We start from the raw sequence: 25568 nt of genomic DNA on the forward strand, positions 1-25568 counted from the left end.
TAAAAGTTAAGGCTCATTTCTGCAGGTATATTTGGCCTATCCCAGTATCCCTATGCTACGAAGAGACCTAAATCACTTTCCCTGTAGCCACTGCAATTTCATACATTCTGCTTACCCTTTGCCAATCTACATAGAACTCTAAAACTATCATGTGGTGCAATTGTTGGGCCTAGTGTGTGATGTGTGAACTCATTATGTCTTATTAACAATCGAAGGGTTAAACAGTCCTGATTTGACCTTGTGTGAGCCCAGTCTCTTCCAAGGCTAGCTGCTTTTGGAATGAATAATGGCCCACTCTTTGAAAACAATTCTGAGGTACTTTGTGAGTGCAGCACCTATTCAAGCAGCCATTTTTTTTTTCCAAACTTCTGCACGAGGCTGAGTAAAGGAAGTGTTCTGCTTTAAGAACTGCATTAACCTAATTATCGAAGAGTTATTTCATGATACGTCTTAAGTCATGATCTTATAGAATGCCTGGTTCACTTTGCCCTTTTGCTCTTGCATTTATAAATGCAACTTCTAAGCCTATTTTTGTATTATTGTGCTGATCTCAAAGGCATTCTTCCAACTCTGTTTTGGGATGAAGGTTAACTTGCTCTATCTTTGATTCTGTATATAAACTTTGCTACACTATCCTCAGCCCCATCAGTTCTAATAGTTACCATTGGGCTACATGTATTTTACACACACACACACACATCCTGCTTCAATAGCAGCGCACAGCACTGAATGCCATTACAAAAACCTCTGAAAATACACAATTGAAAATAATTACAGCCTAAACATGTGCTTAACAACATATGCTTTGGAATTGTATTGAAAGCTAGAGTCCTTAAAGATTTTCATTAGTTGTATTCAGGATCTCTGAATTTGGTAAAATGAAAATCCGCAGGAATTTTTTACCAGAAAAGACAAAACTCTGAATATTACTTTTCATGATTAAACCTATTGCTCTTATCATGTATTCTCTATCACAACAGAAGAAGAGAATTATAATAATAATAATGTGTGATCAGAGGGAATATAACAGTGTCTTAAGAGCTGTGGTGACACTGTGGTTAGAATGCAGTATTGCAGGCAAACTCTGCCCACAGCCAGGAGTTCGATCCTGATCAGCTCAAGATTGACTCAAGACTTCCATCCTTCCGAGGTCGGTAAAATGAGGAATCAGATTGTTGGGGCAATATGCTAACTCTGTAAACCGATTAGAGAGTGCTGTAAAGTACTATGGAGCGATAAATCACTCTATGTGCTATTGCTATTATATTTTCATGCTCATCTGAGCCCATGGCAAGAAAAAAGTGAAGGTTTTCTCCACCTTAGTTGTCAGCACATTCACGTTCAGCACATTCACATTCAGCTGCCGAAATGCTCTGGAAATGGTCAAAGCCAGAATATGGCATTAGATGAACATATCAAAGCTAGTAATCCATTAATCTTAATACCAGCATAAAGTATGAAGAATATTTAATACATTACTACATTTTAAATCATGAAATTTGATTTATTAAGGAATACATATTTCCAAGAGCATAATGCTCTAATGTAGACTACCCAAGGAGCATACATCCCAAAAAAAGATCAAACCTTAGGAATAATTCAGTAGAGAAAAGATCCATTCTGGCTTCATAAAAAACAGATAACTTTCATAAACAGAATAAATAATAAAATAAATATTTATGAAACTTAGTTTATGGAGCTGAACCAGGCCCTTGGCATTTTTTTTTCTACAAAGAGGGGGAAATGGCATTATGATTATTCATTCCATTAGGGAAAGAGTATCAAATCTCATCTGGAAGGTTAGGCAGCTGACCTTTAATATATCTCAGTGCAACCTGCAACATCAAAGCCTTTACTTTCATGCAAACACAGATGAAGAATCCCACAAAAATAAAATAAAAATCCTGAATGCAGATGTATCTTCAAGAACAGAATCTGTAGAAAATCTGGCTAATGCCAGATGAGATTCAGGCTACTTTCTTCTATGTTCTCCCAGGTGGAAGCTGTGGCCCAACCACCGTTCTCAGAAACCTAAACTCCCAACATCATTTCTTCTTTTTGCAGAAGCTAAACAATTTCAGAAGAGTCATAGATATTTTAAGAAACACATCTTGGAATCATTTCTATGATGACATCTACTGTAAATGTTTCACGGTGTAGTATTCCATTAGCAAAAGAAACCCTTTGCTCTTTACCCTGAATTACTCATTCCCTGGGCATCTACATTTCCCAGATACAGCCCTCAGAATAGGTCTTAATGCCATCCTCATCTCAAAAACTTGCAAGCTGGCAGCTTATGTTTACAGGTACAAACGTCACGTCCTATTGTTCACATGAGGTCCGGTTATTTATCTTTTCAACTAAGACATAGTTAGTTACAAAGATGCAAAAAAATATATATTTTCATATGGAAGGCCTAACCTTGGAGGAAACATTGTTTGTATTATAATTTATATTAGGTTCAGATGGCCTTAAGATTGAAGGTATTGATACTTTATAATAAAATGTATAGGATCTTAACCCATAAGCATATGACATCACTCAATTTGTACATTTTATACATAGGTTTCAAAACATTTCTAGGTTCTAATGATTCACTTAATTAATAATTTGAAGATCAAATACAAGATTAATGTGTGCCAAGCTTGTCACTCTTTGGACATGAGGGATTAACATCTTTATCTTTAAATTGGAAGATTATGTATGTTATATACTTAGATATTTAAGAAGCCCTTACATTGTGTTCAGTGGGCATATTTTCCTATCACCAGTAATTTTCTACTGCATTGTTCCACTGCATTTCAAGAGTAACCGTGCTCCAGTAGCTGCACTTTATTTAAAGAGATTTCTTTATCATTTAACTTTATTACAGCAGACACAGCCTGGATGCTGTTCGAGTGACAAAGACTATTTCCTTAATTACTGTACACTGATAATAGCATTTACTCTGGCAACCCCAATGCTATTCAATCAAGTGAGATTCAATACAAAAAAAAAAAAAAGCTGATTTGCCAGAAGGAGGTTTAACATAAATGCCTGCCATCATATTCTATTTTTACAGGTAAAGTTACTTCTGGCGGAATTGTTATTAAAAAATGTAATACAATATTCTTCCGAGTTTTGTTCTAAAAAAAAAACCCCGCATCATCTGCCCCATATTTTCCATTATGCATCTTCCCCTATCAATCATTCTGAAATATTTGATCCCATTCTACTTTGAAAAACAATGGGAGTGCGTGTTTCTTATCTTTACCCAGATGTAGATTTTACGTTTATTGTATCAAGTTTTCCTCCCTTTAATTTTATATTGCTGCACTTAGTCATCGCTTGATTAAGTGATGACTAAGGAGAATGGTTTATAAAATTGAAATTTTGCAGCAAATATAGTACATGCTGAAAATGCCGACTTCAGCGTTACACATATCTTTTGGCAGAAGGTTAAAGAGGACATTTAAATATAAAGGCAAACTATGATGAGATCAAAGCTCATAAAACAAATGAAATCCGGATAAAACTGTATTAAATTACTATAGGAAAAAAGAAATGACCTATTCAGATAACTAATTTGAGTTCCACATGACAAATTACTAAAGGGAAGGACAAGGCTTATTTTTCTCTAGTTTCTTAACCAAAGAAGCAGAAAAACAATATACTTTATACCTTTTTCTCAAAGTGAAATGGCATCTGTGCACATGAAACACAATGCAGCCACGTATAGTAGCTTGAGACTTCTCTAGTTCTACCTTTGTTTGTTTAAAAGAGGATAATCTGTTATGTAATTCATAACAGAAATCTGCTAAAAAAAATCCATGTGTGGAACACTTTTAGTAGCGGCAAATCTAAGCTAGGAGTTGCAGAGCATTCGACCTCAATTTTTAAAGGGCTTGTAAAGTGGATTTGACTTTAAACAACAGCTAAGAACTTCCAAGCTGACAAAAGTGACATTACCAATAACCAGTTGCGTACAGGGACACAAGATATTTTATGACTGGAGAAGTGACATGTATTTATGTTTAGATTCCTCAAGAACAGCAAGATAAAAATGCTACAAATATTTAACTCCAACCTGGGAAAAGAGACAATGATGTAAATGTTCCTAGGGAACAATATTCTTATTCTATTGAAGGAGGTGAGCCAAGACACTTAAGCTCTGGAGGACCTTTAACATAGGAAGCTATTTATCATAACAAGCTTGGTTGAGACTGCTCCCCATACTGAACCAATTAGAGAAGCTTATTTCGTCATACTTCATAACTCGCAATGATAGGTTTCCAAGCCTGGCGCAGTGCAGTAATTGAATTTTGATCAAACACACATGGCCCATAACCCACTATGTGAAACTTTCAGAACAGTTCGCAGCTTCTAAATATCCCATCAACTTACTGCCAAGAGGACAGAATGTACTTGATGTGAGGGAGCGAGGGAGCGAGCGAATGAGCTGGAACCTAGTACATCTGCACAACACCACATTTTTGTGTGTGATTTCTCCTTTGCTCATTTTTAAATAGCAGTAGGACAAGGGATGTTGAGTGTTGAGGTAATTTCTCCTTGCTTTTCCCTTTACATCCACACACCTTTTTCAGTTTTTGTACAACGTGTATAAAGTCTTTTGTGCAGTAGTTCATGATGCATTCATCATTTAAAAGTCCATTGGTTGCTTTTATTTACCAAACAATTTAAAAGATAACTCATTGTCTTCTTTTCAATAGGGTTAAAGTTGGTGCAAAGGCTCTAACTCCTTTTGTTTGATCAGCAGAGTATATAATAACACAGCCTACTATTTTTCCTTTGTGCACAAAGAGCTGACGACAAAAGAGTTGATGAAACTTCTCAGTCCTCTGAAGACGGCGCTCTTCCATCATTTCATACGCAGGCATCTTCTCACACTCAAATAAAGTAAGTGAACTCCTGGAAAAAAAATGATCAGCCATAAAACGTGTGCATAGCTAAAGTATAAGAGAATACATTTAAAGCTTTTTTTCCTCCTTGGCAAGTACAAAGAGCACACCCCAAAAGTTTAAGATTGTCCAGCTTTAGTCTTCCTTGCAATAATAAAATTAAGGATTGTTATACAGAACTTGAACAGCAGTTATATCATATTATCAAGGAAGGTAGGTTATGCCTTCAATTTATCCATTATTTTACTGTATAAGATTCTATATTCAGATAAGTTACTGTGCAATGGACACTCAATGGAATTTTCTTCCAATATTGTTGCCCCATACTTCAAACACATTTCCAGCACTGCTTGCAAATTCATAGGTTGAGGCTATGTTGGATAAACATATTTGTTTTTCTTCCTTGCTTATATCACTATCTGTAATCTAAGGCAGTGGTTCTCAAACAATTTGATCACATGATCCTTTTATGTTCTTAAAAATGCTTGATGATCCCAAAGAACTTTGATTTGTTGGCTGATATTAGTAAATGTGCGTCTTTGAGTCTATCTTGACTCTTGGAGACTTCTGGACATGATCCTGCAATATTCTTAGCAAGCTGTCAGAAACAGTTTGCCATTGCCTCTTTCCTAGGGCTGAGAGAGTGACTGGCCCTAGGACACCCAGGCAGTTTTGGGCCCAGGGCAGAACTAGAAATCACAATCCCCCAGGTTCTAGCCTCATGCCTTTACCACTACACCAAACTGGCCTTCTGATATTTACTATATTAGAATTTAAAATGAACAGTTAAAAAAGATATTTACTTTACTTTGTGCACCCCATGAAAGGGTATTGGGGATTCCCAAACTTTAAGAATTGCTGATCTAAGGTATATCTATAGTGTGGAATCCTTGGTGCTCTCTGAGCTTGGCTGTTTTCCTGCAGACATTTCATTGCCAAACTATGTAACATAATCAGTGCAGCCAAAAACAGCCAGGCACAAAGAGCACCAAGGACTATACAATTCAATCCAGAGCTACTAATATTCTCTTCTACTGGTGTATCTACAGTTTTTAAAACTACTGCCTATATTTGATATACTAGATGTGAACTGGGACATTAGATACCTGAGGCCACCTTCTTTGAAAGAAACAAAGGAAATTCAGTAGTTATGTAATCTCACTTTATACGCTGGAACGGAATACTCCTGAATGAAGTACTTTTGTTCAGATATCAATTGTTCACACACTAATTAAATGTTACTTATTTTATTCCAATTACAAAGCAGAATTTAGAAGGCCATGTGTCTGCATACCTGCTACAAAGAAAGAAGTCACTACCTTTAACAGAGCAACATACAGTCAGGTCCAGAAATATTGGGACATCGACACAATTCTAACATCTTTGGCTCTATACACCATCACAATGGAGTTGGAATGAAACAAACTCAATGTGCTTTAACTGCAGACTGTCAGCTTTAATTTGAGGGTATGTACATCCAACTCAGGTGAACGGTGTAGGACTTACAGCAATTTGTATATGTGCCTCCCACTTGTTAAGGGACCAAAAGTAATGGGACAATTGGCTTCTCAGCTGTTCCATGGCCAGGTGTGTGATATTCCCTCATTACCCCAATTACAATGTGCAGATAAAAGGCCCAGAGTTCATTTCAAGTGTGCTATTTGCATTTGGAATCTGTTGCTGTCAACTCTCAAGATGAGATCCAAAGAGCTGTCACTATCAGTGAAGCAAGCCATCATTAGGCTGAAGAAACAAAACAAACCCATCAGAGAAATAGCAAGAACATTAGGCGTGGCCAAAACAACTGTTTGGAACATTCTCAAAAAGAAGGAACGCACCGGTGAGCTCAGCAACACCAAAAGACCCGGGAGACCACGGAAAACAACTGTGGTGGATGACCGAAGAATTCTTTCCCTGGTGAAGAAAACACCCTTCACAACAGTTGGCCAGATCAAGAACACTCTCCAGGAGGTAGGTGTATGTGTGTCAAAGTCAACAATCAAGAGAAGACTTCACCAGAGTGAATACAGAGGGTTCACCACAAGATGTAAACCATTGGTGAGCCTCAAAAACAGGAAGGCCAGATTAAAGTTTGCCAAACAACATCTAACAAAGCCTTCACAGTTCTGGAACAAGATCCTATGGACAGATGAGACCAAGATCAACTTGTACCAGAGTGATGGGAAGAGGATGGAGAAGGATAGGAACTGCTCATGATCCTAAGCATACCACCTCATCAGTGAAGCATGGTGGTGGTAGTGTCATGGCGTGGGCATGTATGGCTGCCAATGGAACTGGTTCTCTTGTATTTATTGATGATGTGACTGCTGACAAAAGTAGCAGGATGAATTCTGAAGTGTTTTGGGCAATATTATCTGCTCACATTCAGCCAAATGCTGCAGAACTCATTGGACGGCGCTTCACAGTGCAGATGGACACTGACCCAAAGCATACTGCAAAAGCAACCAAAGAGTTTTTGAAGGGACAGAAATGGAATGTGATGCAATGGCCAAGTCAATCACCTGACCTGAATCCCATTGAGCGTGCATTTCACTTGCTGAAGACAAAACTGAAGGGAAAATGTCCCAAGAACAAGCAGGAACTGAAGACAGTTGCAGTAGAGGCCTGGCAGAGCACCACCAGGGATGAAACCCAGTGTCTGGTGATATCTATGCGTTCCAGACTTCAGGCTGTGATTGACTGCAAAGGATTTGCAACCAAGTATTAAGAACGGAAAGTTTGATTTATGATTATTATTCTGTCCCATTACCTTTGGTACCTTAACAAGTGGGAGGCACATATGCAAACTGCTGTAAGTCCTACACCGTTCCCCTGAGTTGGATGTACATACCCTCAAATTAAAGCTGACAGTCTGCAGTTAAAGCACATTGTGTTTGGTTCATTCTAACTCCATTGTGGTGGTGTATAGAGCCAAAGATGTTAGAATTGTGTCGATGTCCCAATATTTCTGGACCTGACTGTATATGAAGAAACCTCATGACATGATACCAACCTAGCTAACGAGTTTACTAAGTTCTATAGAGATAATATAAATACGTCTTAAACCTTTTTCTCGTTTAACCTATGCATAAAAGGTAGAGCTGGCAGAAAGTCCTTTTTGTACTTAGTATAGAGATTATTTTTTGTCGCCACAACGTAAAAAGATGTTGAGACTTTAGAAAGAGTGCAGAGAAGAGCAACAAAGATGATTAGGGGACTGGAGGCTAAAACATGGGAAGAACGGTTGAAGGAATTGGGTATGTTTAGTTTAATGAAAAAAAGGATTAGGAGTGCCATGATAGCAATTCCAATATCTAAGGGTCTGCCACACAAAAAAAGAGGGAGTCAGTCTATTCTCTAAAATATCTGAAGGCAGGACAAGAAGCAATGGATGAAAACGAATCAAGGACAGAAGCAACTTAGAACTAAGGAGAAATTTCCTGACAGTTAGAACAATTAATCAGTGGAACAACTTGCCTCCAGAAGTTGTGAATGCTCCAACACTGGAAGTTTTTAAGAAGAGATTAGATAATCATTTGTCTGAAGTGGTGTAGGGTTTCTTGCCTAAGCAGGGGGTTGGACTAGAAGACCTCCAAGGTCCCTTCTAACTCTGCTATTCTGTTAAACAAGGCAGTGTGGGTTAGTGATACATTTTCAGGTTAAAGAATTGAAGGCAGAACTGAGAAACCTGTCTACATGAAACATTTAAATGGAGCAAGTTTTCCTTGAAAACTGGTATCAGAGGAGATAACATTACAAAAACAGTCCAAAATCTGAGACTGTATTATATGGATACTCACATACTTTTGGCTGCGCTTCTGCAGGTAGAAAATAATGAATTGTGCAAAGGAAAAACGTAATTTTTCCAGTTCTTAGACATGAACATATTTTAACATATACTATGGTTAAAAGCAGACTTTGCTAGAATAATTACCATACTAAAAATCAATCAACTGAAAGCCAAAACTTTTCTCTGTTAATCATAAAACAAAGAAAAGTATTTTTTATTCTTGTCTGAGGGAGAGGCTGAAAATGAACATAACTCAATTGTTATAAACAATGTAGTTCTACTCTGTATAAATGTACAATTGTGCAGCCATATAAACATCCCGTTCTGAAGAGGAATAAAGCAAATTTCTTCAGAAGAGGATTTACACAGCAATTTCATTAATAGATTATGATGTCTAGAATTGTCAAACACAATTTACGAACATGACGCTTCATATGCAATTGCTGAAACTATTATATATATATTTTTGTTTTCTGAAGGATTCTGAAAGCAGGCACATTCTTTTTTAATATATGCAATGGACTGTTAAAACACACCACTTAAGCCTATATAACCGCCCATAAAGAATAAGTAAGAAATCCATAGATATCTCACAATTTTTTAAACAATAGATGGATTGTATGTAATGTTATCACTTTAGGAAGCAAAACCTAGCAGTAAAACATTCTGAATGCACAACTGGGTTTTAAAAGTTCAGTATTTGCTTCCTACGATTAAAGCCTCAGCCTTAAATGAGAATTTGGTTTAAGCAGAAGCTCTCTTAGTCTTAGTGAATCAGCACAGGATAAAAGAGACATTGCTGCTGAGCTGAACAATGCAAATACTAGGTAATAGGTGATAGTTAGGCATAGATACATAGCTTTACTAAGAGAACATAATTAATATCAGGCTTATCCACTGTATGGAAAAACATTGTTTCTTACTGTCTTCCAAACTACCACTCAAATAACTACAATATCAATGTGGCCAGTAGTGGTGAGCAAATTCATCTACATTATTTGGAATACTCTAGTACAGTTACATCTTTATCCATTTACAGAATACATAGATATGTAGGGATATCTCTTCCCAGTCCACTTTTCCAGAGCTGACTCAAGAAATAAACTTTACTGCAGAAAATTGGGAAGTTGTACATATATCTTTCATCTAGCAAACAGAGGAATTGTTTCTTTGTGTGGCTATTCATTTCCTGACCTTGATGTTCTCTGCATGAGAATCAGAGTCTTCCCAGCTTCAACCCTTACCAAAAATGCCTTTGGAACAGGGGTGGGCAATTAATTTTCCCAAGGGATCACATGGCAAACTGGGACTGCTGTGGAAGGCCATGCCCACCTATCCCCAATGCTGCTGCTGCTGCCCACCTCCAATACTGCACTGATGTCCCACTCCTGATACACATACCATGCTCCCAATGCTGCCAATGCCCTGTTCCCCGAGTCCCAGACTGCGATCGCCTATGGGCCAGATGTGGCCCATGGGCTGTAAAATGACCAGGTCTGCCTTGGAAGGTGTGTCATTCTGTTTTATTTTTTACAGATTTTACATAGTATAATCTAAGTTTTAATTGCAGAATTTAGGATAGACTGTAACACAGTGGCCATCCCAAAACCCACACTGAACGTTACAGTCTATCCCAAATTCTGAAATTAAGTTTTAGATTTTACTGTGCTGGCTAATTCAATCCAGATTAATAGTGTGAAAAATATTACTTAAAATGTAGCTGCCATAGCCAAATAACAAATACCTCAGCCCACTGTAACAAAAAGCTTACGTACACACTTAATGGGTTGAAAAGCTTTACTGAAATAAAGATAACTATAATTAATATCTCATGAGTTTCACCACTTAAGTGCAGATTCTGTTCCTGGGTGAAGATATTTATCACATTTAAAATGCATTTAAAGTCTTTAATACACACCAGCAGTTATAATATATTTACTACAATTATCAAAGTAGGATAAGGGGTAGCTTTATTTTGAAAATATGACTTCACATTGAACTTAAACTGTGTCATTTTTGCATGTGATAAAAGACTGAGAAGGACCATAAGAAAAATCTGTCAATATAAATAGAAGAAGATTTTATTTACAATTGCCGTGCAGTTGGAGACTCAATTCTACAATTGGAACATTAAATCAGGTCTTTAAATATCTCGTACAAACGCCATATTTGGTCTGAAAGCTGACAGCATGACTTTAACACTATTTGCTGTTCATTTGCTGTTCATTAAAGATACATAATATTCTTTAGAGATATGCTGGGAATTAATGTTCCAATCTTAGTATTGTATAGGGAACAAAATGAACTCAAAATAATACTGGTGTCCTACAGTTAAAAAATAATAAAGTGAAGTGGTAGTCCATGCTGAGTGCTGCTTCTCATCTAAACCCAGAAAAATTAACCCAGTTGGTGATTTTAAAAATATTATACTTAAAATTTTCCCCATACTAAACAATAGACGCAACAGTTAAGAATTTAAGAAAATTCGTTTTGCTACCAGGCAGCAAAAGAATGACAGCAATAATTTGAAAAATACTTCTCCGAAATACAAAAAAGTACATGCACAGGGCACTTTTTTTTCTTTTTGATTTAACAGGCTGACAGCAAATTTCAACCAATGTAGAATAATTGTTGCACTTGGAAATTCAACTGTTCAAAAGCTTAGCAGCCCATCTATGACTATATTTTTGAACCTGGCAGTTTTTCTGAAAAGAAAGCGCAGCTTGCAAAGAAAAGGGATGATAACATTCCAATCAACCATGAACGATGACATCTCATAACAAAGTATTTAAAAGCAGCACTAAGGTTATCGGGCAGTCAGTCAGCTTTTTGTTATTCCCAAAATGGTTCTTGATTTCTGAACATATGTTTAATTGACCTTTCCTTTGTCTCTATCTACCTGTTCAACTTCAGGCCAATGACAACAGGAGTGGGTCCATGACTAAAGTTTACTGGCTGACACAGTATTTAAATTTTCAGGGCTTGGATAAGTTAAAAATATACTACCAAACACAAAATAAAACTAATGAATATATGACCTTTTATCCCATGATTAAAAGAGTGAAACATTGCAAGTTCTGGATGTTTGTGCACACTTTGGCTATGTTTCACTATTTTGACACTATAAAGAACAAAATAAGGAGACTTTGTGCATGGAAGAAGAGTAAAAATAATGATTGTACAACATTAGCAGCTGTGCCCTAATAGCATGTAATTGTCCACATTTAAAATAACTTTTTTGTTTTTGAGTGACAAGGAAAAGCAACGACTGGATTGAGTTTTCTTGAATTGTCGTATCTGGAAAACAATTTCTAGCATTTTTGTGTTTTTAATTTTATATAGAACAGAGCAACTGAATACATGGGACAATGGAAACCAGGGTACACATCAGGAGTCCACGAGTTTTAATCCCATCTGAGGCATGAAGGCAGCCTAGGTGACCTTGGGCCAATCTTTCTCTCAGAGCCTAACTTACCTTATAGGGTTGCTGTTATGGAGAAAATAGGAGGACGAAGGGGGTATTGGATATTTTTTATGCCTGGAGTTGTTTATAAAAAAATAATATTAATGGGATATAAATTAAATACTGTAAATTGCCACTACTATACTATACATTACATTCAAAATCTGATTTTTAAAACATTACTTCAAAAATATGGACATTTTTGTCTTGTTCATAGATTGTGCATTCGTGTAACGATAAAATATATTTTTAAGAATTGTTAAAAAAATGATTCAAAATCAATTTTATCAGAGAACATATATCTACGCAGAAAGGATTTTTTTCTTTTTTAGGCCCTTTTTCTGTTATTTTCCATTATAATATAAATTCATCTCCATTGAAAAAAGGGTAGGATGGATATGTATGTAAGTGGAGAAAGTCACCAATTTTGACAAAAAGCCGGCAAGAACCACACTGAAAAAGCATGTAACAAGATCATGTCGATTCCCTTAGCTCATTCCAATTAAGTTATTTTTACAGATTTTCAGAAATCATAACTGAAAGGAATGAAAGGAAAATAGATTTATTATTTTATCCTTTTGTATAAAGCAGGGTTGGGTAACTGTGACAAATTTACAACCTGCGGACTTCAACTCCCAGAATTCCTGAGCCAGCCATGCTGACTCAGGAATTCTGGGAGTTGAAGTCCACAGGTAATAAAGCTGCCATAATTACCTACCCCTGATATAAAGTAATCTGTTTGACAAAAAATAGCTTGATTGGTCAAAGACAACATTTTATAATATTCATATTAAGAAACTTACTGGCAACATTAAGGGTACATTTGAGGTTTTCTATATGTATCATTCGTAATACTCAGCCTGGTAAGCCTTGCACCATAATAATCTATTATGTAGTTAGAACCGTCAGAAGGACCCACAATCTGGAAAAGAAAGTATTACATTGTTAAAAATTCTATTTTAAAATACACCACATACACACACACACACGTTTTCTGCAACCTTCCTCCATATCCATGATATTGCATTTATTATGGCTACAAAATAACTATAAAACTCATAACATGTCTGAAATTCTCCTCGATATAAGCAGATAAATAGCTTGTACTTGTCTGAGGGAAAAGGCATTTCTCCAAGAAGTTACAAGCTTGGAAAGACAAAGTAGGAGAGGGAATTTTGACAGAACTTTGGCTTTGCTGTGTACGCCTACAGTGAGCGGCTTTCACAAAACAGGAGAACCTGCAAAATATATCAACAATTGAAAACAAGAAGCATATTTAATTCTTACCTAATCTAATTCTAATAAAATTATTAGTTTGTTAAAGGAGAAGTTGCACCAATTCGCTTATGATTTTATGGAGTCACAGTGCCACAAAGTTTGGGGAGCTCTGAATTATATTAAGAAGGAATTGTAATTAACAAGTTGGTCTAGACTCTAGGACCAGAAACCCAGGTTCAGATTCATCATCAGTCATTAAAGCTCTGTGAATTTTTCTCTTTTGCTATAAAAATTACATGGAAATTAACTTCTGAGGGTATACATTTTTCATACTAAATGTGGGCAGATTTAATTCCAAGACATGTGTGTAGGAAAAAGAATAAAAATGTATACCACAAACATTTCATCAGGACAAAAACAAGAACTGATGCTCTTCAACTTGTGAAACTACTAGGAATACAACCCAAACTACTGGAGTTTAATTAACTTTTTAAAATCTTTTAACAGCTTTGACTAAGCGGAACCAATGCATTAGATTCTCACTTGTATGCAATGATAGAAACTAACTTTCTAATAAGCAGAAGCTTCGTGCTAGCAGATGTTTCTGCTACATTTATACAATGAAGGCTTGCATATATATGTACTTATTAAACATCCATTTAATAAAATATTCAAATATAAATGTATTTTTATTTTTTCCAATTCTTAAACATTCTTCTGAACACTACCTTTAATATACAAGCTTCTATGAAAATATCCATAATTACTGAAAAAATATCCTATATTTTGCAATATAGGAAAACTATATAATGATATGTGGGCAAGTTGATGTTTAGATGTCTAATTGTACAGAATTTGTGTAGGCTTTTTCTTATCTAAAAACAAACCTAAAAACAATAAAAAAGTAACATTCTTCTACACAAATCGCACAGTTCTTGTGACAAGCTGCTTTCAAAACTGATGGGAACATAAAAAGGCAATGTGGGAGTCAACTATTCAGATTAAAAAAAAAAAAAGCAATGTGCCAGAAATCTGTTGCTAGACGTCTAAGTGCTTCTTAGACCTAAAAAAAGGACCTTTATGCTGGATGTTTTGAACTTACCTGCATTGAAATCAAAATGAAGTCAATCAAACTACCAATTCCACAAAATCCCACTGTGCAGAACTTTAACAAACCTGTGAAAAAAGTTGTAATTATGCCAATCAGTGGATGTATTTTAGAGTATTGCAATTTCTAGAAAAAAATGTTTTTTCTCACTGTAATGGTTTATCCATGCCCCTAAACTTATAAATTACCATAGGTATAGGGAAATCCCAGGGTAGTTTTTTTTTTTTTACTATTTCTGTATTAGTAGCTTCCTCTTAATCCATACACAGAGAATCCTAAACAAAACTTTAAACCACTGAAGCTTCAATACCAAAAGGGACTGCGAGAAACAAGCTATCCAAAGCAACTTTTTAACAAGTTTGAAAGAATAATGGCGATTCTTTAAATCTAATAGCCATGCCAGCTCAATTTGTGGGACAGAGAAAGGAAAACAAGGAAAACTTTGTTTGGTGAGACACCAATGAAGCAAATTGTACAAAAAAATGTAGTTTATACATTTAGACAATCAACATAAAATAACTTGTCTCCAAAATGACAGGTGATCATTTCTTACTTCTACCTATTGGGGTTTATTTTAGGCTGGAGACTACTAGAGCTTGTGGTCAAATGATACTATTATACTATAATCTGTAATTACCCAAATAATTATAATATCAATCCACCTTGGCCTCTTCAGAACCAAGTATTAACAATCTGATTTATCCAACCTCCACAAAACTATTCTTTGCAATTATCAGGCATATGTTTCACTTACCCACTGCGAGCAATTATTACACAATCTATATTATGTAATTATGTATATTTTGTCTCTGGGCAAAAAAGGCAGTATTAGACATGTGAACATTTCTGCAACTAAGAATTGTATAGATGGTTTTTAAAATTAGATAAATAGCAGCTATGTGGGAATCTAAATAGTCTGGGATTCAGAAAGGGGGTAGTTTAGCAGAGCAAAACAGATTTAAATTAAAGTACTTCATTTTACAAACATCAAAACAAACAAAAAAAGGTAAAGAGCCCATAATTAGATGAAAACTTTATAAGCTTAATGTAAACACAGCTGACTTTGCTTCCAACTTCAAAATCTCTTAAAAGTTCTCAACAAGTAAGACATCAGCAGCAAACCATACTAAAAGTACAAAGCAGTTTGAAACACGAAACATGACTCAAGTTACTTGAGTATCACATCATAAGGCTGGCTTTCTGCTTATTTTTCAATCATTATGTTTAGTTTTAAGTCTAAAATAATGGAGCAGTGGCACCCATGAAGTTGTTCAGAAAAAAAAAGTCTTAACGTTTCTAACAGTGCTGCTTATTCTCCTGAGCAAAATCTGTACACAAAACTACATCATGGAAAAGGATAACCTGCTCAGAATTATATCTTAGCAATTTTTATTATGTGTGGGTCTGTCTTGGTTAAGCCTTCAGAAACTTCAACTTGTTCAAATCCTGTCATCCATTTATAGTGTGATCTTATTATACTAACAGAACTTCATAAGATGTTAATTTGTTTCTGGACACAATTCAATATACTCTTTTGACTTTTAAAACCCTTAGTTTGAGATGCAAGTACTTTAATGGAATATCTGAACCATATAAATCTGAAGAAATAATTATATATTTTCCTCCAGGTATCATCATATGAAGTTAAACAGGTGGCCTTTTCTCTGAACTCAGCCACCTATAAAAACTTTCTGCCAAGAAATGGCAGCCTCATGCTGTTTTTTATTCTATTTATAGGTAAGACAAATCCTGTCTTAGTTACTATTTATGATTTCCATGTACAAATTATTATTTTTCTTTTCAAATTATTGTTATTTCTATGGAATCATCAAGATACCAAAAATACAACTTTGTATATCACACTTTTCAGTAAATAAAGATGAAAAGCAATAAAAACCTTAGGTTAATTTTTTACCTTAAGACTTCTGCTATGTATTAGTATGCATACATATGATAAATAATTCTTTTTATAGTAATTATTGACATCCAAATAATAAAATACAGATACCAGAAAAGCACTAGTTTTTAAGAGTTATACTTCTGGATGAAAAAGTATTCATCCCAGTTTGGATTTTCTAGGTACTTGCTGATCTTGGCCACTGTCAGTAACATAATTTCATATAAGCCCCATTGATACAAAAAAAAAAAAAAGTCTGAGTGAATAAATAACAACAACTTTTGGTGCTTGTTTCATTTGATTTATAACTAAGCCATTGAATATTCCATGTCCCAGGAAGAAAAAAGTAACGGTCACTTTAGCCTCACAGAAAGTGGCTGCACCCCTTTTAGCGACAAAACTAACAGTCCTGCAAAAAGATTATTATTCTCTCATTTTGTTGCATAGGAATTCTGATCCATCCATCCATCCATCCATCGAAAGAAAACAGTTTCAACTTAATGCATTCGTGGATTTTCTAGCTTGTGCTCGCCTTCTTCAATCATACTATATTTCTATGAGATTTGGGTAAGGATATTTTAGGTTCAAAAATTGAGTTTCTTCTTCTACAGCCATTGTCATGTAGACTTCCTTGTAAGTTTGTAATCAGTCTTCTTGTTTGACTCACTTGTGTTGGGAAATACCCAGCCAGGCAGGGAGAAGAGATCAAGCGGGGATCTAGCCTTGAGTCCTTGTGCAGATGCAAGAGACTTAGGCCTGATCCTTCCTACGTTCCATAGAATATTATATGTTTGTTCCCAAGAGAAGGCAAATCAGCCCAAGCTTTCTAAAAGGTTTTGCTAAACAGCAGAATTCATCCTTCATTCAACAATGGCAGACTCTTCAGCTCCTGAGGCAGCAAAGCACCTCCAAAACTACCACCTACCACTGCCATTATTGACAGCTGGTATGCAATTCCTATTAAGGAGTGCAACGTTTCACTTGTGACATCCATGTAACCACTTTTGGATTATCCGTTGGTAGACTACTCTTCCTGAAGTCTGGAGCATTATCCAGGTTTCATTTGTTTGTTTGTTGGCAGAATAAGACAAGGATCAATATTTTTAGTGAGTCATGGCTTCTAATCTATCACAAATCCCACTTCCACCTGATGTTTTTCTTATGATAAAGCTATAATCATCCGTTTTAGCAATGCTCTGTTTATATACCACTAGGATCCACATGATGTTCTGATAATGTTCAGTTGTAAAAATATGGTAACTGAAAATCCAAAAAGTGGTGGATATTCTTTCACAGAAGAGTACTGCCAAGAATTCTATTTAATATTGTATCATTTCCTGCACTTCCACCCCACAAAATCTGTTTCTAACAAGTGGAAAAAATGCAATGGGTTAGAAGCCAATTGAACAAATTCCAACACAACACTATAATCTAAAAGAATTCCAGGGAGTCATAATATCTCAAATTTCCAGATAGAACAGTTAAAATCCTTGTTCCTTCCATCCCTAATCTACAGCACATTATAAAGGTTCCCTCCCCAATAAGAGCCTTATTGTATGGGGAAAATCATTTGTGATTTTTTTGCACAAATAAATAGCTTTGTAATAAGCAAACACTGCTAATGCTTACTGGGCAATGTTTTAATTTTTCAAGTGGAACTCAGAAGGAAATCTAGAATAAATGATCCTACCCACCTTTTTTATTGTGTGATGAAATACAAAAATATAGCATTCTTGGAGGTTCTCTATTTCATATAAGAGTCCTCAATTTAGAATTCATTTAGTGACCATTCAAAGTTTTATAATGGCACTGAAAAAAGTGACAACCGGCTTTCACACTTACAACCATTGCAACATCCCCATGGTCACATGATCAAAACTCGGATGCTTGGCAACTGGCATGTATTTATGACGGTTGCAGTGTCTTGGGGTCATGTGATCACCTTTTGCGACATTTTGACAAGCAAATCAATGGGGACGTCAGATTTACTTAACAGCCATATTGCTAACTTAATAACTATAATGATTCACCGAACACATGGGGCAAGAAAGGTCGTAACATAGGGCTAAATTCACTTAACAACTGTCTTGCTTAGCAACAGACATTTTCGGCTCAACTGCGCTCATAAATCAGGGACTACCTGTATTTGCCGAATATGTAAACCTCTTGGTATTCCAGCTTGATATCTATATAAGCCACTGTCACTTAGGAATACAAATGGAATATAAATAAATTAATACAGTGCCATTAACTTTTATATACTTAAAAGTAGGAACTTACCTAATGCAGGATATCCTAGATAAAACCGATCTGCTCCCAACCAGCCAAGAAACAAAGACAGAGCTACTGCTACTTTATAGGAGTAGCCATTTCTAGAAATAGAAATAGGAGAGAAAATTGCTGAATCAGTTTTTGAATTAATTTTCTTCACTCCATTAATTATTTAACACTAAAACTTTCAAACTGTCAAACCTGAAGCAAATGGAAACCCAGCTATACTTAACACCAAACAATAATATAAAAAGGAGTGAATGATTTCTCCATTATTAGACCATTAATATTTCATGCGATAAAGAGATATTGCAGGGTTTGAATACAATTTTGGACTTGGCTCTTCTTGTACAAACACATACCTAGTAAAGCCAGTTTTACTTACTATGGCCAATTTTATAGAACAAAGTAAAAACAAACTAGTGTTTTTACTGATTTTTCATACCTCAATATTTTCTCATGCAACAGCAACAAATGCTGTATATATCCTGGTTTGAATTACTTGCAAAATGTATTTCAAATTGCATTGTGCCATTGTTCAGACAGATACATTTAAATTTTTCCAGATATAGACTTAAAAGGCAAAGTTAATAAACTCTCATTTTAAATGAGAAATTTTGCACTTATGATTCCAGCATTACATGGTAATCCAAAAATAAGAGCACAAAAATGCTAGGAACTTTGAATACTCTATAAACCAAATCTTTGATTAGTAGTTCAGTCATCTCCACTATTCATACCATGTCATAGGTGCTAGTTGCAAAGATAGAATTCAAAATTAACCAAAACAAAAGAAGTAAAACCTTGCCAATGAGATTCACTTCCCAAATGATAACAAGACTGTAATTCAACATGTTTTATTTCATGTATTTTCCATATAAAATAGGGGGGAAATCCTTGTTTAATTTCTATCAATTCAGTTCCTGAACAGTTTACATAAAAAGTCTTTACAGATAACAACTAATTAAAACAATTAATTTACTCCAATTTATAAAAAGTAGCTACATAGGTGAACTAACTCTCGATTAAATCTGTACTAAAGCATCTGATCATCTATTTTAATGGGCTACGTATTTGCAACAGACTTTCTGATTTTCAGATTAACATGCTTCAGGACTGAAGAAGTGCATTAACACCAAGTCAAATAAAATTTTATACATACAATTTTATATATCTTTTTCACTTTTAAAAAAAATCCTCACTATATCTTTGAATCTTACATGTATTGTGCAAATGTTTAGTTATGCTGATCATGCACATATATAATTGTAGGAATACATCAAGAGTTAAAATCAAATTACTGATATCTTGAACTAGTCAAGAAAATTGGTAGACAATAAAGTAGGAATAACATCAGTTATCTATAGTTAGCACAAATCTTGTCAGCCTGCTGCAGCAATATATGACTTTACCTTCAAAGATTAAACAAAAACTTATGTTTAAATAAATATCTATAAAGGGTAAAAATAAAGTAAATTTTTGAGCATATTATATATGAAAATAGCTCATCTTGGATGTTCCTACCCCATGAAAAACAGCAGCCATGCCAGTTTACAGCGCACACCTAACCTACCTGTGATTGTAAAAATATACCACCAGTTTGCAATCAGAATTAATTTAACTCAGGGGTGTCAAACTCAAGGCCCGGGGGCCAGATCCAGCCCACAGGTGCTTAGATCTGGTCCGTGGGGCCACCCTGGAAATATCTAAGGACTGGCCCGAGGTGCCTCTGCCAGCAAAAACGGAGCTCGGGAGGGTCGCATGTGGGTCTTCCCAAGCTCCGTTTTCGCTGGCAGAGGATTGCAGGAGGCTGTCACAGGCGCCCCCGATACAAATGACGTCGAGCTGGCCATGCCTCCACTGGTCCCACCCCCAAGGTCAAACACAACCCTGATGCGGACCTCAATGAAATTGAGTTTGACATCCCTGATTTAACTGATTTAACATACCCAGAATTTTGAGCTCCAAACTGCTCTCCTACCCTCCTCTCCAACCAGCAGTTACTTAGTGGATTACATTTCAATCTGTCCATTGACAGGCACAATCCAATCCATTAATAATCTTCACTCTCCTAGGACTTGATCCTTTCTGATCCCAAGTATGATAGCTATATGATCAAGTAAAGCAAGTATTAATTAAGACAGGTCTAGTACCCTGTTTCCCCTAAAATAAGACATCTCCTGATAATAAGCCCAATTGGGCTTTTAAGTGCATGAGCTAAAATAAGCCCTCCCCCCCGAAAATGTTTAAACACATATGCAGCTGGTCCCCGCCATTTCCTCTGGTTAGGATTAGGGAGACAGAGCTGGAAATCAGGTAAGAGAAGTCCCGTCTTGTTTGCTCCATGCACCCCAAAATAATAAAACATCCCCGAAAATAAGGCCAAGCACTTCTTTTGGGGTTCAAAAAAATATAAGATAGGGTCTTATTTCTGGTGAAACATGGTATTTCTACTCCAATCTACCAGAACTGAAAGGAAAGTACTGCAGCACATTTCAAAACAATAAAGTAATTTAGGAACATATACAAAATATGTAATTAAGTTCTATAATTAATACATCAAAGGCTCACTACAAATTTAATTCTTACATATTAAACAGAGCTACCACTTACACACTTCGACACTCAATGGGTTGGTAAAATCCAATTTCCTTTCCAGTAAACTGAGTTTCATTTCCACTGAAATCTTTACAAGTAATATTTGGGACTGGAAGACAGGCAACTAAGGACATAAAAATAACAGCAGCATTATATACAGGACATAAGAAAACATTTCAAATATAGAAAACATAAAGCAAATATCTTCTTAGCAAGAAGACTAACATATAGCAGATGTTAAATTTAATCTTAATTTTAGTATTTTAAAGAGGAATAAATTAACTTAAAAAACTAAACATACAGTAAAAAATTATTTTGCACCTGTAATATTATTTCATGTCTAAAATATATGTGCGGCCAAGAAACATTTACTGCCAATAACCATTATAACAATATGAAGGTTTTTAATATGGTTTTATATTATTTTTCTTGTTTATAAATTGTATTATTTTTGTTGCTTTTATTTTATTAATAACTGTTGGTCAGGCATCCAGAGTCATATATTGCTCCTGGAAGCATGAAGCCGAGAACACCAGCCTGAAGATGACGAATGAGACTTCGTCGAAACGTCGCCAAGACACTTCCAACTTTAAATAAAACAAATTATATGATATCTAAGAGGAGGAAACATATACAGTTCATCCACTGGAAGCATTTGATTAAGGAATATGCAACATTAAACATATTGTGTAACTCTTACCATATGCAGTGTGGTTAGTACACTTCATGGGTTCTTGGGTTGCATTGTCTATTTTAGGATCTTCGCATATATATGTTTGTACAATTAAGGAAAACAAAAATAACCCATGTTTCTGCAGTAGATTAAAACCAGCATCATGATAGATTTGATTTCAATTAACCAAAAACTGTATAGGCTGAATGGCCACATTTCCTTCTTTTACCCAGAAAAATAAGCAATACAGGAATATTTCAATTGGGAAGCTATTTTAATCAACAATATAGCCTTCTCTGGCCTGAAATTTTCCAATACTCTGGGACTAGAACTAGCAGAATTTCCTGTCATAGCAGCTATGGTTGTTCCTAGTACATCTGGAAGGCACCATATTAGGGAAGACTAAACAATAGGTTTAGCAAGGTAATACATAGTGGGTTCACATAAATACACTATAATTATTTCTTTGGCTTTTCAATGTTGTACAAACTTATCTACTGCGCTTTCATGGCTTATGGTTTGGAGTTACATGAATAGCTAACTAATTTTGGCTTATACAATTAATCATGCTTGAACAAACTATACAATAAAGGAACTCGACTTACAGCAGTCCGTTTAGTGACCTTTTAAAGTTACAACGGCACTGAAGAAAGTGACTTATGACCATTTCTCACACATATGACTGTTGCAGCATCCCCATGGTCACTTAATTTATTTTTGGATGCTTAACAAAGCATCCAAAAATGCTTTGGCTCGTATTTACGACGGTTGCAGTGTCCTGGGCTCACGTGATTATCCTTGGCAACTTGGCAACTTTCTGAGAAGCAAAGTCCATGGGGAAGCCCAATTCACTTAACAACTGCGTTACCAATTTAACAACTGCAGTGATTCACTTAACAAATGTAGCAACATAAATTATGGGCTCATAAATCGAGGACTACCTATAGTACCTATTCACTGCAAGGGTCAAGAAAAAGTAAATTAAATTTAGATTTTGTTCTGGCCCCATTGCCCACAGGGATGTAGCTATGTGCAAATACTTAGCTTCCCAAATGTTGCAAAGCCTGGCTTAGTATGTATGAACCCAGTCACAAATTTCTGCCCCAGACCTCTTTCCACTCATAAGGGGTTTAAGTGGGTTACATTCATTCCACCCTAGGCCTGTTGGCAGCTGCTATTACGCCTTTGGTCCATCAATCCTGGGTTGTAGTCAATAACCCAGTATTCCACTTTGGACTATTATCTGCCTTTTAGAACTACGGGAGTGTAATTCAACAGGTGCAGCTTCTTTAAGCACCCGGCTCATTATGCTTCGCGCGACCCTTTTAGACCGGGGGTCTCCAATCTTGGCCTCTTGAAGACTTGTGGACTTCAACTCCCAGAATTCCTCAGCCAGCTTTGCTGGCTGAGGAATTCTGGGAGTTGAAGTCCACAAGTCTTCAAGAGGCCAAGATTGGAGACCCGTTTTAGACTACAAAACGCCGTCCCCGCCCACTTCCTCGCGCCCCCCCCCCCGCAAAGCCCATCACCACGGTGACCGGGTTCCCTTGGCATCCTCCCGCCTTCAGGATATTGGCCGATTCGCAGATCTTCGCACTTCAATGGAGCATCGTCGCTCGCCGCAGCCCGAGCCGCGAAATAAGCCAGCCACAAAGTCCCCAACGGCCAGAGAGGTACCATGCCGCCTATCTTTCGCTTGACAGCGGCTTCTCCTCCTGCCAAGGCCGGCCCTGTTGGAAAAGAAACCTCCTTCTCCTCAGACGTTGTCGTTGTAGAAGTCCTTTCGCGGAACGTTTGACGCCATCCCGGAGCGCGCGAAGTAGGGCAGAAGCAGTGCGCTGCGTCCTGTCGGAAATGGGAAATCGCCTTGCCCGTCATAAAGATGGCTGCCTTTTCCATTGTTTTCTTTAGGGACGAAGGCAAAACCCGCCTCCTTCTTTCCGGGCAACGGCTGCATAGAAATGGGAAGCCGGCGCCCTTAGTAAAAATGGCTATCCGCCGGCTTCTTTCCGGCTGCATAAAAATACATAACGGCTAAATAAAAATAGGAAGCGGAGCGCCCTTATTAAAAATGGCTATTCGGGTTCAAAGCAACGGAAGGACATAATACGGGATTGACCTTTTTGGGGGGAGGCGGGGCGGGGCGGGGAAATTTAGCCGGCTGTTTCCTATATTGGACGACGTTTGAGGTTCTCAGTTTCAATTGGTTGATTGAGTCCTGATGGAAGGCAAAAAGAAGCAAAGCGAAGTGGACGCGTTCGCACATAACCCTTCGCGATCTATTGTGATCTGTGCACATCAATTATTGGAGGGGGAAAGTCCGATCCTAATTCTGCAGCTGGGTGGACCTCGAGCTAAAAATTGGAGCTCTGGAGCAACCACCCACGTTTGATTCAATGGATCGGGCTGTTTCCCAACGCTCACCCACACACCCTGCCAATTGCGATGCTGTTGAGCCAGTTTCAGTCAGAATAGAATGGAATGGAATGGAATAGAATAGAATAGAATAGAATAGAATAGAATAGAATAGAATAGAATAGAATAGAATAGAATAGAATAGAATAGAATAGAATAGAATAGAATAGAATAGAATAAGGTGACCAGATTTTAACATTGGTAAAGAGGGACATTGTGGGCGTGGCTTATATTTGTGGGCGTGGCTAGCTGGTCATGTGACTGGGTGGGCGTGGCTAGCTGGTCATGTGACTGGGTGGGCGTGGCTAGCTGGTCATGTGACCGGGTGGCCATGGCTATGTGTATAGGGTAAGGTGAACAGATTTTAACATTGGTAAGGAGGACACCATTGTGGGCGTGACTTATTGTGTGGGCGTGGCTTGGAGGCCATGTGACTGGGTGGGCGTGGCTAGCTGGTCATGTGACTGGGTGGCCATGGCTATGTGTATAGGGACTACTCAGAGGGCTGAAAAGTCATTTCTGACAGGTCCTCACACTTTTGACTGGTCCTCACACTTATGACCATCCTCACATTTATGCCCGTGCAGTATTCTTAACAACCATGTCACTCATTTCACAACTGCTTCTCTTCACCATGGTGACAAGATAGGGCAAAAATGTAAAATGTGAGGACAGTCGTAAGTTCGAGGACTGGTCAAAAGTGTGAGGACCAGTCAAAAATAACTTTTTCAGCCCTCTGAGTAGTCCATATGCACAAAAGGACTAACCAGAGGGCTGAAAAAAGTCATTTCTGACAGGTCCTCGCACTTTTGACTGGTCCTCACACTTATGACCATCCTCATATTTATGCCCATGCAGCATTCTTAACAACCATGTCACTCATTTCACAACTGCTTCTCTTCACCATGATGACAAGATAGGGCAAAAATGTAAAATGTGAGGACAGTCGTAAGTTTGAGGACTGGTCAAAAGTGTGAGGACCAGTCAAAAATAACTTTTTCAGCCCTCTGAGTAGTCCATATGCACAAAAGGACTAACCAGAGGGCTGAAAAAAGTCATTTCTGACAGGTCCTCGCACTTTTGACTGGTCCTCACACTTATGACCATCCTCACATTTATGCCCATGCAGCATCCTTAACAACCATGTCACTCATTTCACAACTGCTTCTCTTCACCATGGTGATAAGAAAGGGCAAAAAAAGTAAAATGTGAAGACAGTCGTAAGTTTGAGGACTGG

General features: G+C 36.9%; 1 protein-coding gene and 1 long non-coding RNA gene across 2 annotated transcripts; one reads left to right on the plus strand and one right to left on the minus strand.

Moving 5' to 3' along the window:
• Positions 1–1483: 1483 nt before the first annotated feature.
• On the minus strand, positions 1484–23977 carry TM2D1 (TM2 domain containing 1). Its single transcript, XM_060689944.2, has 7 exons — positions 23486–23977; positions 21944–22013; positions 21259–21367; positions 18655–18746; positions 14472–14545; positions 12955–13073; positions 1484–4908 (listed from the first exon to the last, which is right to left on the minus strand). The coding sequence occupies exons 1-6, from the start codon at positions 23933–23935 to the stop codon at positions 12963–12965; spliced, it is 906 nt and encodes a 301-aa protein (XP_060545927.2). The 5' UTR covers positions 23936–23977; the 3' UTR covers positions 1484–4908; positions 12955–12962.
• Positions 4762–21942, plus strand: LOC132711312 (uncharacterized). Its single transcript, XR_009622132.2, has 4 exons — positions 4762–4896; positions 16106–16214; positions 16822–16941; positions 21730–21942. It is a non-coding gene; the product is annotated as an uncharacterized LOC132711312 (long non-coding RNA).
• Positions 23978–25568: the final 1591 nt, after the last annotated feature.

This window comes from Pantherophis guttatus, chromosome 3, assembly GCF_059756535.1.
Source record: "Pantherophis guttatus breed Tessera chromosome 3, ASM5975653v1, whole genome shotgun sequence".
Lineage (NCBI taxonomy): Eukaryota > Metazoa > Chordata > Lepidosauria > Squamata > Colubridae > Pantherophis > Pantherophis guttatus.

Excerpts from the sequence above, each read along its gene's own strand:
- TM2D1 (XM_060689944.2), bottom strand. The coding sequence starts at position 23,935 with ATGCAGCCGGAAAGAAGCCGGCGGATAGCCATTTTTACTAAGGGCGCC. Across the intron at positions 21,368-21,943 it reads TACTAACCACACTGCATATG|TTGCCTGTCTTCCAGTCCCA; the intron begins GTAAGAGTTACA and ends TTATGTCCTTAG. Across the intron at positions 14,546-18,654 it reads TCTAGGATATCCTGCATTAG|GTTTGTTAAAGTTCTGCACA; the intron begins GTAAGTTCCTAC and ends CTTTTTTCACAG.